At 41.2% G+C, this 16,457-nt stretch overlaps 1 protein-coding gene across 1 annotated transcript in view; it reads left to right on the top strand.

Annotated features, from left to right (window-relative positions):
* The window catches only part of LOC103278105 (zinc finger protein 883), a 29,573-nt gene extending 15,577 nt beyond the window's left edge, over positions 1–13,996 (top strand). The window contains exon 3 of the mRNA XM_062973561.1: positions 11,410–13,996. Coding sequence (XP_062829631.1) covers positions 11,410–12,169 — 760 coding nt within the window. The 3' untranslated portion in view covers positions 12,170–13,996. The remainder of the gene's footprint in view (positions 1–11,409) is intronic.
* The last annotated feature ends 2,461 nt before the right edge of the window (positions 13,997–16,457 follow it).

The following is a 16,457-nucleotide window of genomic DNA, read 5'->3' as shown; positions in this document are numbered from 1 at the left end:
GGTGATGGGTGGTGATGAGCCGTCATTGACGGCCCCACAGGGTGCCTTCCTGCGGCGTCCTGGCCTGGGATATGACAATGTTTGCCTTGGGGGCGAGTCACCTTTAGGAATTTGGTGACTCGCCCTATATTGTCCATGCGATCGGAATGAGATTGGATTAAACTGTGGCAGATTATCCTTTTGTTTTTGGGAAGGGAGGTCTGGGTCATAGGGCTAGAGTTCATGTTGGGGTCATAATATTTCCCATTAGATTTCATGATTTGATAATTATATGGGATAGAATGAAAATTAAAATAAAGTTGGAACATAAACCCAGCTGGGAAAAACACATATTTTCCGGGGATCCCAAAGAGTACAAATACATATAGGCAGATAGATAGATTTCAAGGAAATAAAGGAGAATCCATAAAGGTGGGTGACATTGCATAAAGGGGCATCATGAATGATATAAGCAATAGAAAACATTTGATAAGGACGAAGTTCACAACATCTGGGGAACCCGATATGGAAATTCATACAACAGTGAGTCATGAGAGTGTCCAAGTACATAGAATATGGAAATTCACAAATACATGAGGAAAAAGAGTTCATAAGGAATTCATAGAGATGGCATGGGAAGGGGCACATGTGGGTTGCAGTCTTTGGAAGTATAAGATTTCATAAGTCCAGGGGTAGGTCTGGGGAAGAGTGTTCTTCTCCTTCATAAAATCATGAAAAGTATGAATGAAACGTGGAGGGCACCCGTCCGGGCACCCCTTGGCAGCTGCAGAGGGCGAGGGTCCTTGGAGAACTATGTCTCCCCAGCGAGAGAGCGATCCCCCCCATCCCCAATTCACAGAAAGGGGCTAGGGATCTCTTAAACCCTTTCCGCGGGGAGAGGAAAATCCGGGATAAGGCAGCATTTTAGCTTGTAAGGAGCCGTCGGTCCCGTTTGACAGTCAGCTGTTGAGGTGCCGAAAACTGGACCGATTCCGGTTCTGCTGGTTGTCTTCGAGTCAGGAGCCTTAGAAAGGGTTAGGACTAAAAGAGGAGCGTTCTAGGGGTAATTTTGATAGAGATATGAGCCAATTTATATCGACCGCCATGTTAATCTATGGCAGAGAAACCTCAACCGGAGTTAAAGGGACGGGAGAGAGAGAGAGATTTCATGCGAAGGAAGGAGTCAGGGAAAGATACAAAATAACCAGATAGAGAGTGTTACTGTTAAAATAAATGTTACTTTTATTGGGGGGATTTGTTACATAGTTCAGGGAAGGGGAAAATGAAGAAAAAAAGTCTTTTAATAATAGTCTGCTGCGGTCCCGCTTTGTTCCTTTGGAGAGTAACCTGCGGAACTCTCCGCTGCGTTTTTAAATTAATTTAAAAGCCGGGGTTTGGGTCATCAGCACTATTTCAACGGCCATGGCCCAGTGGCATGGGATCTTGGGATTTATAGTTTGGTCATGCACCAGCACTCTTTGGCAGGGAAGACCTTGCAAAACTACAATTCCCATGAATCTGTATGTCTTCGAATATTCCCACCCCCTTTTCAAGACGATTTTCATAATATGTATATGTGTATATGCTTCCCTTGCTATATGGATATGTATAGAGGCACACACACATGATGCTTGTTTCTAAAAGGTACCAAATCATATTTTTACAAGAATCAGGAAAAATATGTTGGAAGATCTGCATTCTATTACTGTAAAATGCAATTTTCTAAGCCCTGTACTGAAGGGATTTGACACATTTTGATGGTTTTGGTCTGTACATAACATTCCACTCCTAGCCAACCATGTGCTGTCACCTATCATTCATTTATTGAATTTAATACCTTTTGGAAACCCATCTCTGCTGATGCAAAGTTGGCAGCTATAGCAAGAAGCCTTCAACCCTTCATATTTGCTGGAGTTAGGGATACAAGACCAATGCTAAAGTGGAATTTTTTAAATGTTTTGTTTTGTTTTATAATACCAAAGATAACAGCTTTTCCATTATTATTGCCATTATTATTACCTTGCACTTTATTGACTATTTTAGCTGTGAAACTACCTCTCCCTATTTTGAAATATTCTGCACTTTGGCCCAGATCCGTGTTTTAGTCTCCCGTTTTTAACATTTTATGCTGTATGTTGATTTTTATGACTGTTTTATTGATGCTGATGTTTTATTGTTGGGATATTTGTTTTATTGTTTTATTGCTGTTATGTTATTGCTGTTTATTGCTGTTATTATATTGTTGTGTCGGGCAAGGCCCCTTGGAAGCCGCTTGGAGTCCCTCCGGGGAGATGGGGCGGGGTATAAAAATAAAGTTATTATTATTATTATTTTATTATGACACAGCAAACAAGATAGATATGCTGGATTTCATATCACAAAATCACAAGTCGAACACTTATTATTATTATTATTATTATTATTATTATTATTATTATTATTATTATTATTAGCTTTCCAGGAATCTCTAGGTCATCATCCAGCACAGCTTTATGGTGCACTTCCACTCATCAACTCCGAAGAATCTGATTGTTTGTGGATTTGATTTACCTTTTCTCTCTAAGGACCTCTAGGTCTTTCGATGTGACTGGCAGAAATTGAGAGTCACACTTAGAAAATCCTCAAGAGAACACGTTAAGGAAATCCACAGAAGTCATACCTGCAAAGTGTTGTCGAAGGCTTTCATGGCCGGGATCACAGGGTTGTTGTGTGTTTTCCAGGCTGTATAGTCATGTTCCAGAAGTATTCTCTCCTGACGTTTCGCCCACATCTATGGCAGGCATCCTCAGAGGTTGTGAGGAAGCCTGCCATAGATGTGGGCCAAGCATCAGGAGAGAATACTTCTGGAACATGACTATACAGCCCGCAAAACACACAATAACCCATACATGCAAAGGTGGAGGGCCGATTAGAACAGCATCCCCTTTCCTATTCTCTTGCATTGCTTACAAGCTATTGTTGGTGTTTATATTGAGCAACAGGAGTGATGGGTAAGGCTCTGCATCAACCTCCCCCAGCTTCTTTCTTTTGTTAAACTAAGATGTTGCTTCTGTGTTCCCAGAGGTTTGTATCAATAGCTGTAAGGCAGCATCCTGTTAGTGGCATACATATGCATATGAGTGGCTTATATGTGCACAGATCTCTTTTTGGAAGGGGCCTGGGGGTGATTTTTAGCCTTTCGTGTTCTATTGAAAATTTAAATCCCTCTTCTCACGGGTGTCACAAAATGTGAGTGACAAAGAGGCATCCCTGCTGTTTGTTTAAAACAGAAGAAAAGGAGGAATATGCTTATTTCTTCCATCTATGAGCATGTCTTCATTTTCTTTTTCTTTAAAGCTGAACACTATACAAAATCCCAGAATACTTGTAAAGTATCTACACAAACATAAGATTGGCTATGTACAAAGAAAATATGTCCAAATAGCATATAGTATTATTAAAGTTCCCCATCATTATTTTCTTCATTCCAGTATACAGCAACATGACCAACGATCTGTTTACTTTGTTTGGAAGATATTTTCATTGATTATGTATCCCTGAAGCCTATATACATTGGAACCAATATCAGACTTGGATAACTTTTGTGTTAGAGCTGTTGCTCTTTTTCATTTTGTCTGGTACTATCAAATTGAGCTTTGTACAGTGAACTTTAATAATACTATATGCTATTTGGACATTATATTTTCTTTGTACATAGACCATCTTAAAGCTGAACACAGCAGTCTCATACATTGAGGGCATCTGCTCTGTAAAATGTAAAATGAATGCAGTTTGGCATTCAAGATTACTGGCACAACCTGGGGATCACAACCAGATACAGTGCAGACATCTGCCCTTGCGCTTTGCTACTCTGCTGCTGAATACGCATGTGTGGAATGCATCTCATATTAAAACGGCGGATGTGGCTCTTAATGAGGCGCAATGGCTGTGGCGCAGGCTGGTTAGCAGCCAGCTGCAATAAATCACTCTGGCCAAGAGGTCATGAGTTCGAGGCCAGCCTGTGTGTCTGAGTGAGCACCCGTCAATTAAAAAATAAATATATAGCCCCTGCTCATTGTGGACCTAAGCAACCCGAAAGATAGTTGCATCTATCAAGTAGGAAATTTAGGTACCACTTATATGTGGGGAGGCTAATTTACGACACCATAAAAATCACCCAGCCGCCGTTAGAATGAGGAAGTGCTGTTGCAGTGGATGATGAAGCAGCTGCTTCCCCTGTGGCCGGAATCAAGCATACCCTCAGGAAGCTGGAGAAGGTTTAAATTGTCTCTGCATCTGTCTCTGTTCTATGTTATATGGAATTGAATGTTTGCCTTATATGTGTACAATGTGATCTGTCCTGAGTCACCTTCGGGGTGAGAAGGGCGGAATATAAATACTGTAAATAAATAAATAAATGGCGCATTATCACAGGATGTCTACGTCCAACACCGCTAGAAAAATTATACTAATTAGCTGGTATTGCATCATTGGACATTCGTCGGGAAGTAGCAGCTTGTAATGAAAGGACCAAGGCATTGACATCTCTGGCCCATCCTGTGTTTGGATATCAGCCAGCAAGCCAATGCCTTAAATCAAGAAATAGGTTTCTACATTCAGGAACACTTCAGCAAGCAAGAGTCCAAACGTGGCAGGCTAAAACCTGGAATCTCAATCCATGGCTGATTCCAGATGAGAAACACCCCCCTGGGCACACAGAAGACAGAGTATGGTGGTATGGGAAATAAACACTAAAATCAGAATACAGTAGAGTCTCACTTATCCAACATAAACGGGCCGGCAGAACGTTGGATAAGTGAATATGTTGGATAATAAGGAGAGATTAAGGAGAAGCCTATTAAACATCAAATTAGGTTATGATTTTACAAATTAAGCACCAAAAACAACATGTTATACAACAAATTTGACAGAAAAAGTAGTTCAATGTGCAGTAATGTGTCATAGTAATTACTGTATTTACGAATTTAGCACCAAAATATCACGATGTATTGAAAACATTGACTACAAAAATGCGTTGGATAATCCAGAACGTTGGATAAGCGAGTGTTGGATAAGTGAGACTCTACTGTATATAAAAATTAATGTGGTATAATAAAACAGAATAATACAATCTCTAAAATCAGAACACTAAATAAAGAACAAAACTCTGAAAACGGGAATTCCACACAGGAAACAATCAGGGCCAGCTAACACCTCCCAACAAAGTATTCCCATCATCAAAGTCTGGCAAATCCTCTGTTTTCTCAGGGCCACAGACAGTAGAAGCACATAAAATATCGCAAAGAACACCACTCTGAAAACAAGGGAATTCCAGACAGGAAACAATCAGGGCCAGCTAACACCTCCCAACAAAACATTCACTCAGGGAGGAAACAGCCAGGCTTTAAAGCTGCAAGGCCATTACATGCTAATCATTTTTCCCTAATTGCAGCATTCATACTTGCCTCCAACAGACAAAAAAAAAACCAAACAGAAATATTGTATATTCACAACCTTTAGGAAATAATATCCCCTGATGGCGCAGCGTGTTAAAGCGCTGAGCTGCTGAACTTCTGGACCGAAAGGTTTGAATTGGGGGAGCGGAGAGAGCCCCCACTGTTAGCCCCAGCTTCTGCCAACCCAGAAGTTCAAAAACATGCAAATGTGAGTGCATCAATAGGTACTGCTCCGGCGGGAAGGTAACGCCGCTCCATGCAGTCATCCCACATGACCTTGGAGGAGTCTACGGACAACGCCGGCTCTTCGGCTTAGAAATGGAGATGAGCAGCAACCCCCTGAGTCAGACATGGCTGGACTTAATGTCAGGGGAAAACATTTACCTTAACGACCACCAATTCCTCAATACTTTATTTCCCATACCACCAGACTTCGCCACAGCAACGCGTGGCCGAGCACAGCTAGTACATTATAACTGCATTCTCAATTTGCTTCTGACACGATAAGTAAAGTTTGGCATTACAGTAGAATCTCACTTATCCAACATAAACGGGCCGGCAGAACATTGGATAAGCAAAAATCTTGGCTAATAAGGAGAGATTAAGAAAAAAGCCTATTAAACATAAAATTACATTATGATTTTACAAATAAAGCACCAAAACATCATGTTTTACAAGAAATTGACAGAAAAAGCAGTTCAATACACAATAATGTTATGTGGTAATTACTGTATTTACGAATTTAGCACCAAAGCATTGCAACATTTACAGTAGAGGCTTGCTTATCCAACGTAAACGGGCCAGCAGAACGTTGGATAAGCGAATATGTTGGATAATAAGGAGAGATTAAGAAAAAGCCTATTAAACATTAAATTAGGTTATGATTTTACAAATTAAGCACCAAAAACATGTTATACAACAAATTTGACAGAAAAAGTAGTTCAATACACAGTAATGCTATGTAGTAATTACTGTATTTACGAATTTAGCACCAAAATATCACGATGTATCGAAAACATTGACTACAAAAATGCATTGGATAATCCAGAACGTTGGATAAGCGAGTTTTGGATAAGTGAGACTCTACTGTATTTACGAATTTAGACCAAAACATTGCAACATTTACTACAAAAACAGTGACTACTAAAAGGCAGACTGCCTTGGATAAAACAGAACGTTGGATAAGTGAAGCTTGGATGAGACTGTACTGTATTTACGAATTTAGCACCAAAACATCGCACTGTATTGAAAACATTGACTACAAAAACATTGACTACTAAAAGGCCAATTGTGTTGGATAATACAGAAGCTTGGATAAGTGAAGCTTGAATAAGTGAGACTCTACTGTACTGTATTTACAAATTTAGCACCAAAACATTGTAATGTATTGAAAACATTGACTACAAAAACATTGACTATTAAAAGGCCGATTGTGTTGGATAATCCAGAATGTTGGATAAGTGAGACTCTACCGTTTTTACGAATTTAACACCTAAACATCGCACTATATTGAAAACACTGATTACAAAAACATTGACTATTAAAAGGCTGACTGTGTTGGATAATCCAGAATGTTGGATAAGTGAGACTCTACCGTATTTACGAATTTAACACCTAAACATCGCACTGTATTGAAAACACTGATTACAAAAACATTGACTATTAAAAGGCTGACTGTGTTGGATAATCCAGAACGTTGGATAAGTGGAGGTTGGATAAGCGGGACTCTACTGTACTTTAATTGCCATGGCAACATGCGGTGGGATAATGGGAGTTGTAGTTTTTCCAGGTCTTTCCTTGCCAAAGAGTGCTGGTGTCCCACCAAAACTACAAATTCCATGATTCCATAGCATTGGGCCATGGCAACGCAAGCCACGTCAAACTGCATTCATTGAACAGCGGCTGGATGGCCATCTGTCGGGGGTGTTTTGAATGCAATTTCCTGCTTCTTGGCAGGGCGTTGGACTGGATGGCCCAGGAGGTCTCTTCCAACTCTACTATTCTAGGATTCTATGATTCTATAAGAGTGTAGAGATGCACCCACTATGGGTTTCCTTGCCTTGTCCGCCTCCAAAGCACCTGGGAGGCCATCCTGGTTCCTAGAGAAGCATTGTTTTGCCCAGGAAGTCTTTGAAGAGAACCATCCAAGGAGCATCGCTTCCGCTTCCGGTTCTTCCTTGGCGAGGCGGGAAAGCTGAAAACAGGCAGAGAGGAGACACGAGGAGGTAAGGATGCCATGCTGGGCTTGCTGGGGCTGCAGGACTGGCCTGGTGGGGAGATTGACAGGAGCATGAAGTGCAATGCTTGGGGAACAGATTGCAATGCTGGGTGCAAGACTGGAATGCAGGTTGCAACTGTGGATGGAAAGGAAAACCTTCCTTTGCTAGTTTTACTTTCCCCTCTGGAGCAGGGGAGGGGGGGTTCTTTCAATGCAAGGTGGTCTCTCCCCCAAAATGTATTTTATTCAATCTATATATATAAAAGAGTGATGGCATCAGGGCAGCGGACAAAACTACAAGCCCTCCAACCTTGAAATTTGACAACACAACCCATCATTCACGGCTCTAGGTTGATACAACAAAAAGAAAAGAAAAATAAAGTCCTAATTAGAGGGAGAGGAATAATTGTTTTTATCCAATTGATGCTAGACCTTGGTAAAAAGCATTGATATATGTGAATTGAACCAGACATAACAATTGCAATTGTTTTATGGTTTACAAGGAAACAATCCTTTTCCTTGCACTTCTTAGGTGCTTCCAAGTTAATCCTTCAGGGTGGACCTACAGTAGAGTCTCGCTTATCCAAGCCTCTGGATTATCCAAGCCATTTTTGTAGCCAATGTTTTCAATATATCATGATATTTTGGTGCTAAATTTGTAAATACAGTAATTACAACATAACATTACTGCGTGTTGAACTACTTTTTCTGTCAAATTTGTTGTATAACATGATGTTTTGGTGCTTAATTTGTAAAATCATAACCTAATTTGATGTTTAATAGGCTTTTCCTTAATCCCTCCTTATTATCCAAGATATTCGCTTATCCAAGCTTCTGCCGGCCCGTTTAGCTTGGATAAGTGAGACTACTGTATTTGCTAACAGGGTGCACCTGCACTGTAGCAGTTTAATACTGCTTTACCTGCCATACTCTATGCCATGGAATCCTGGGAGTTGTAGTTTTACAAGAGCTTTAGCCTCCTCTGCCAAAGTCCTGGCACTACTCTCAACTACAAATCCCAGAATCCCATGGCATGGAGTCATGTTAGTTAAGGTGGTCTCAAATGCATTAATTCCACAGGATAGGTTAGTCCAAGACTGAAACCAGTATACTGTTTTACTCCTCCAGGTTATACCGTATAGTACAATAGAGTCTCACTTATCCAAGCCTTTGGATTATCCAAGCCATTTTTGTAGTCAATGTTTTCAATATATCATGATATTTTGGTGCTAAATTTGTAAATACAGTAATTACAACATAACATTACTGCATATTGAACTACGTTTTCTGTCAAATTTGTTGTATAACATGCGACACCGGAGATAGATAGATAGATAGAATTTTAATTGTTTTCCGGTTGTATCTCTGTTTTCTCAAATGGCTCTCCATAGGATCCTTTGGCATATACCTTCCCACATTACAATATTCACAACACATACGATCTCAGGTGCAAGGGGGAAATGGATGTTAAGTGAAATAGCTTGTTTTGTTTTGTTTTTCATCCAGTTTGGATCTGTTCATATTTTTATTTGTGGATGAGAAAATCCCAAGAGGCTTCAGAGTGTATGGAGATGAATATTATTAAGAATCTATTATGGACAACACTTGTGGCCAGAGATGTTTTGGATTTCAGATTTTTAATTTTTTTAATATCTGTATTTGCATATATGTGTATAATGAGATATCTTGGGCTGGATATGAGTACAGCAGGCGTGGGCAAACTTTGGCCCTCCAGTAGGAATTGTGAGAGTTGTAGTTCAAAACACCTGGAAGGCTGAAGTTTGCCCATTCCTGGTCTACATTGTATGGCAGTGTAGATGAGGCCTTATACTTATATAATGCAATTGAACTGCGTTGGACTGCATTATGTGTATCTACACTGACCATTGCATTCAAATTGTCAATTTGGATACACTGCGGTGGTTTCAACCTGGGGTCCCCAGATGTTTTTGGCCTTCAAGTTCCAGAAATCCTAACAGCTGGTTACTTACTTACTTACTTACTTGGGTGATCCCTCGTAGACTGAGCATAATGGTCCTCCAACTGTAGTGTCTTGGCGGTGGATGCGTAGGTGGCTGTGGAGACCTATTCTTGACCCGTATGTTCTTCCACAGTGAGGACATCGGTTTCCAGATGGAAGGCAGTCACGGTCAGGGTTGGCTTGACGTGCATTCCTCTTGTCATCTTTCTCCCTTAAGCCCTCAATTCGTGCCTCTTCGAACTCCGCAGCACTGCTGGTCACAGCTGACCTCCAGTTAGAGCGCTCAAAGGCCAGGGCTTCCCAGTTCTCAGTGTCTATGCCATAGTTTTTAAGGTTGGCTTAAAGCTCATCTATAAATCTCTTTTCCTGCCCACCAACATTCCATTAACAGCTGGTAAACTGGCTGGGATTTCTGGTAGTTGTATTTATTTATTTATTTAATTTATATACCGCTCTTCTCCCCCAGGGGGACCCAGAGCGGTCTTACATAATGGCAAGATTAATGCCACATATAATACAAAATATAGTAAAACAAACGATCGTAAAAACACACTTAAAAACCAATATCATACCCCATTTACAACAGTAAAACACTGTGTGACCATTACAACAGGGCCAGTAGCATTGGGCCAAAAGTCAGAGCCAGTCTGTATTCAATTTCACATTAATCCAATAAATGCATCAGATTATATCAACCGTAGGCGAAAACACTTGGGGATCCCAGGCTGAGAACCACTTTTGTTTCATATAAAACTTATACACGCATACTGGAGATTATTTGTAGTATTTTGAATAATTCTGCAAATGAAATAACCTTTGTGTCCATTAAACCATCAGAAAGCAAACACTACCCATGTGACCAATTTTGTATTATTTTGGATTTGGAACTCTAGATAAAGGGAGGTCAACCTGTAAAGAGCATCTTTGTCTCCCTAAGTTGTGACTTTAGAACATTGTTCATGCAATAAAGGTGAACAGACCGAGAATGGGCAGTAGGAACAATTCTTCATACCACTCCAAAGCATTATTATGTTCACTTTCAGGGTTTTTTTCCATCCTATAACTACATTTTTTTTTGTTTCTCATGCCTTCAAATCATTTTGAGCCTATGGTGAACCAGAAGTGTTTGCATTGAGTGGGGATTCAAGCCCAGTAATAAAACCACTACAACACCTAAACAAGGCTAGTCCTGCCCACAAATAAAACATGTTTAATAATTGATATTTTTTTCTCCACAAGCAGGTGACTATTGGGCAGAAAAGAATCGGCAGAGAGCAAGAGCCATAGAAATCCATGGAGTTTGAAAACAATACCAGTCAAGCTGTTTCCTCACGCCAGAAAACCCACCCAGGGGGACAACCATTTAAATGCACTGAATGTGGTAAGAGTTTCAACAAGAGAGGAAATCTTACTACACATGAAAGGATACATAAAGGGAAGAAACCATATCAATGCACAGAGTGTGGGAAGAGTTTCAGGTGCAAAGGAAGTCTTACTGTCCACGAAAGAATTCACAGTGGAGAGAAACCATATCAATGCCTGGAATGTGGGAAGAGTTTCCCGGTTGCCGGGCATCTGAAAACACACCAACAACTTCATACAGGTGAAAAGCCTTATAAATGCCTGGAGTGCAAAAAGAGCTTCCATTTAAGCGGTAACCTTCTATCACATCAAAGAGTCCACACAGGGGAGAAACCATATAAGTGCCTCGAGTGTGGAGAGAGCTTCATTAACAGTGGAGATCTTGCTGGCCACCGAAGCATTCATACAGGGGAGAAACCATTTCCATGCTTGGTGTGTGGAAAGAGCTTCCGTTTAAATGCTTACCTTTCTGCACATCTAAGAGTCCACACAGGGGAGAAACCATACGAATGTATGGAATGTGGGAAGAGCTTCAGTCAGAGTCAAGAGCTTACTGTGCATCGAAGGCTCCACACAGGAGAGAAGCCATACAAATGCCTGGAGTGTGGAAGGAACTTCCGGGAATCAGGGAAACTAGCTGTGCACCAAAGAACCCACACAGGGGAGAGACCATATCCATGCCCAGAGTGTGGAAAGAGCTTCCGACAAAAGCCACACCTTACTATACATCTAAGAATCCACACTGGAGAGAAGCCATATAAATGCCAAATATGTGGAAAAAGCTTCAGCTATAGCGGAGGTCTCAGTAATCATCAAAAACACCACACAGGGGAGAAACCCTATAAATGCATGGAGTGTGGAAAGAACTTCCGCTTAAGTACTAGCCTTAACGCCCACCTAAGTACCCACACTGGTGAGAAACCCTATAAATGCACCACCTGTGGGAAATGCTTCAGTCAACATTCGCACCTTTCCAGACACCGGAGGAGCCACACGGGAGAGAAAGCACATCAGTGCATGGAGTGCGGAAAGCGTTTCAGATATAAACAAAGCTTTACTCATCATGAAAGGATGCATGCGCAGGGAAAAAAAATATCCAAACGCATAGAGCAAAGACCTTCAGTGAAAAAAGGAAACAATGCTTCAAAAAACCGAAGTAGAGTTCGTTCCAAGTGCTCATCGGAATTTTCCTAATTGGGTGTTTATTAAAGTTTGGGTGTTCCGCCACTTCTTCATAAAGTGGGTATGCATGCAAGCCAAATTTTAAATCAGCTCCTTCAAAAACCTATGAGGCTTTGATTATCAAAATGGAACCATTCTTCTAACCAGTTCAGTAGAGCTGCTACAACGGGCCATTGAATAGATGGAAAATCCGTGGATGTAGAGAGACAACTATAATTCTTTTATATATTAGCTGGTGCTCTTTAGTTTTTAATTTGGGTCCCTAGATGTTAGGTTGTAAAGGTAAAGGTTTTCCCCTGACGTTAAGTCCAGTCGTGACTGACTGGGGGTTGGTGCTCATCTCCATTTCTAAGCCGAAGAGCCGCCGTTGTCTGTAGACACCTTCAAAGTCATGTGGCCGGCATGACTGCATGGAGTGCCGTTACCTTCCCGCCGGAGCGGTACCTATTTATCTACTCACATTTGCATGTTTTCAAACTGCTAGGTTGGCAGGAGCTGGGGCTAACAGCGGGCGCTCATTCCGCTCCCGGGATTTGAACCTGGGACCTTTCAGTCTGCAAGTTCAGCAGCTCAGCGCTTTAACACACTGCACCACCACCAGGAGCTGAATGACAATTCCCATCACTTCCAATTATCTACCTTGCAGTCTCAGAATAATGGGAATTGTAACCCAATAGCATTCTTGCTCTGAGTTTGGGGAAAGGCTAAATGGCATTTTAACATCAGACATCAGATCCACACAACTTGTATCTAAATTCAAAACCCTGATTGAACTGAACAAACTGAAGATTTAAGCTCTAGGGATGAAACCATATATTCATCTTAACTGCACCAAAGATCCTTAGAGCCACCAATGTCAGTCCCCTAGGAGTTGCCATAGAGTCAGAAATGTAACCCTTGTGAATATGGGATTTTTATTGTATAGTACTTTTCTTTAAATTTTGCTTTCTGGATGTTGATTATTACAGTGTGAATTAGTTTATCTGTATTAAAACATCAATGAAACTGAAATATTTTTAAAAGAGAGAAATGCTCTGCTATTTAGCAGAGATTTTCAATTTGGTTTTAAGAATCTTTGTGTTGCCATTTTATGCATGCTTGCCTCTAGAAAACAGATTGACCCAAAAATAAATGACATAGTAAGAATTTCTAGAAAGAAGGCTGTCAGTTATTCCTATCTTTAGATATTCTTTTTTTGTGATGATTAGTTTGTATTATATGTTAGATATTTCATATATTCTTTTAGTATATAATATTTAGATTATGAATCCTATACCATTGTAGGAGCTGAATCAAGGAAATCTTACTTGAACTCTAAATAACTTGTTGTCCTCTGTACTTTGAACAAGTTGCTGATTTTTCTACTTTGAACAAGTTGCTGATCTCTGTACTTTAGATAACTTGCTGAGCCTGGCATTTGAACTCTGTATAACTCTTGTAAATCATGAGACATTTATTGAGCAACAATACCCCAAATATGGTAGTGCCACCTTGTTAGGAAGTGTGTATGAAATCATGAGTTACAACTGCGCATGTCTGTAAAAGTTAAAGGTTTTCCCCTGACGTTAAGTCCAGTCGTGACCGACTCTGGGGGTTGGTGCTCATCTCCATTTCTAAGCCGAAGAGCCGGCATTGTCCGTAGACACCTCCAAGGTCATGTGGCCGGCATGACTGCATGGAGCGCCTTTACCTTCCCGCCGGAGCAGTACCTATTTATATACTCACATTTGCATGTTTTCGATGGTCTAAACTGAACTGCCACTCAGTGTAAGGGCACTTTGCAGTTGGTCTGTCACCACAGTGATTATTCTTTGCAGCAGTAAATTACTTTGAAATCTATCATCTGTCTGTCTGTTTTCTCCCTCTGCACCGGAATGGATATTTCCCTAACACCATATATTCAGAACATTTGTTACTGCAGTAGAAGGACTGAAAATGTGACCCCATCTAGGCTGCCATAGAATGCAGTTTAATTGTTTTGAACTACATTATATGGCAGGGTAGATGGGGCCATAATTAAAATATTCTGCTGTTGATTTACAGACACTTAATGGTTCTTGAATTTTCCTCTCTTTTTAATGTGGTTTATAATACTCAATTGAGGGTTTCTTCTTTATAGTTTAGTCGCATTAGAGAATCATAAGTTTGGAAGAGCCCTTGTGGACCATCCAGTCCAACCCCATTCTGCCAAGAAGCAGGAAAATTGCATTCAAAGCACCCCCGACAGATGACCATCCAGCCTCTGCTTAAAAGCCTCCAAAAAAGGAGCCTCCACCACACTCTGGGGCAGAGAGTTCCACTGCCAAACTTCGCATAGTTAGGAAGTTCTTTCTGATGTTCAGGTGGAATCTCTTTTCCTGTAGTTTGAAGCCATTGTTCAGCGTCCTAGTCTGCAGGGCAGCAGAAAACAAGCTTGCTCCCTCCTCCCTATGACTTTCTCTCACATATTTATACATGGCTATCATGTCTCCTCTCAGCCTTCTCTTCTGCAGGATAAACGTGCCCTAGCTCTTTAAGCCGCTCCTCATAGGACTTATTCTCCAGACCCTTGATCATTTTAGTCACCCTCCTCTGGATACATTCCAACTTATCAATGTCTCCCTTAAATTGCAGTGCCCAGAACTGGACACAGTGTCATTCCAGGTGTGGTCTGACCAAGGCAGAATAGAAGGGTAGTATGACTTCCCTGGATCTAGACACTAGACTCCTATTGATGCAGGCCAAAATCCCATTGGCTTTTTTTGCCACTACATCTCATTGTTGGCTCATGTTCAACTTCCTCCCCACGAGGACTCCATGATCTTTTTCACATATACTGCTGTCGAGCCAGGCGGCCCCCATTCTGTATCTTTGCATTTCATTTTTTTCCCTCTCTAAGTGAAGTATCTTGCATTTGTCCCTGTTGAACTTTATTTTGTTAATTTTGGCCCATCTCTCAAATCTGTTAAGATCGTTTTGGATTCTGCTCCTGTCTTCTGGAGAATAGCTATCCATCCCCATTTGGCCCCATCTGCAAACTGTATGATAATGCTTTCTAACCCTTCATCGAAGTCATTAATAAAGATGTTGAACAGAATCGGGCCCAGGACGGAACCCTGCTTGTGGCACTCCGCTTGTCACTTCTTTCGAGGATGAAGAAGATGCATTGGTGAGAATCACCCTTTGGGTTCGTTCACTTAACCAATTACAGATCCACCTAACTGTAATTTTGCCTAGCCCACATTTGACTAGTTTGTTTGCCAGAAAGTCATGGGGGACCTTGCCGAAGGCCTTATTGAAATCGAGATATGCTCCATCCACAGCGTTCCCTGCATCTAGCCAGCTTGTAACTTTATCGAAAAAAGATCAGATTAGTCCAGTATGACTTGTTTTTGGTAAATCCGTGTTGACTCTTAGCAATGACCACATTCCTTTCTAAGTGTTTGCAGACCACTTCCTTAATGATCTTTTCCAGAATCTTGCTTGGTATCAACGTGAGGCTGAACCTCCCACTCTAGACATTACAGATACATAAACTCCATTTGACTAGTTTCCAACAAACCACACAACCACTGAGGATGCCTGCCATAAAAGTGGGTTTTTTTGTGACAGGAGCGACATGAGAAACTGCAAGTCGCTTCTGGTGCGAGAAAACTTGCCATCTGCAAGGACGTTGCCCAGGGGATGCCCGGATGTTTTTGATGTTTTTCCCATCCTTGTGGAAAGCTCTCATTCCCCACATGGAGCTGGAGCTGATAGCGGGAGCTCATCTGCACTCTCCCTGGCTTAGATTTGAACTAGCAACCTTCAGGTCAGCAATCCAACCTTCAAGTCATCAGTCCTGCCAGCAGAAGGGTTTAACCCACTGCGCCACTGGGGGCTCAGTGAAGTGGGTGAAACGTCAGGAGGGAGTGCTTCAGGAACATGGCCATATAGCCCGGGAAGCTCACAGCAACCCACTTATATATAAACTTGTAAAACTACAACTCCCAGGACCACATAGCATTGAGCCATGGCAGTTAAAGTGACATCAAGCTGCAATTAAAGTGACTTGTAAAGCACACAGCAACAAATGCAGAGTGCACTGCTGCCTTATTTGTCTCGTTTTTCTCCTTTCTTTGCTTATATATCCCTCCGCCTCTCTTTCAGAAGCCTTTCTCTGTGTAATCTTTATGTTCCTTCTAGGTTTTCTAACATTTTCTTCTACATTGTAGGATGAATGCAGTTTGACATCCCTTTAATAGCCATGGCTCAATACTATGGGATCCTGAGAGTTGTAATTGTACAAGTGTAGTTTGACATCCCTTTAATAGCCATGGCT

Source organism: Anolis carolinensis, chromosome 2 (assembly GCF_035594765.1).
Source record: "Anolis carolinensis isolate JA03-04 chromosome 2, rAnoCar3.1.pri, whole genome shotgun sequence".
In the NCBI taxonomy this organism is placed as follows: Eukaryota; Metazoa; Chordata; class Lepidosauria; order Squamata; family Dactyloidae; genus Anolis; species Anolis carolinensis.
The sequence above is the reverse complement of the archived record's forward strand: the minus strand, read 5'-3'. Positions and strand labels throughout refer to the sequence as shown.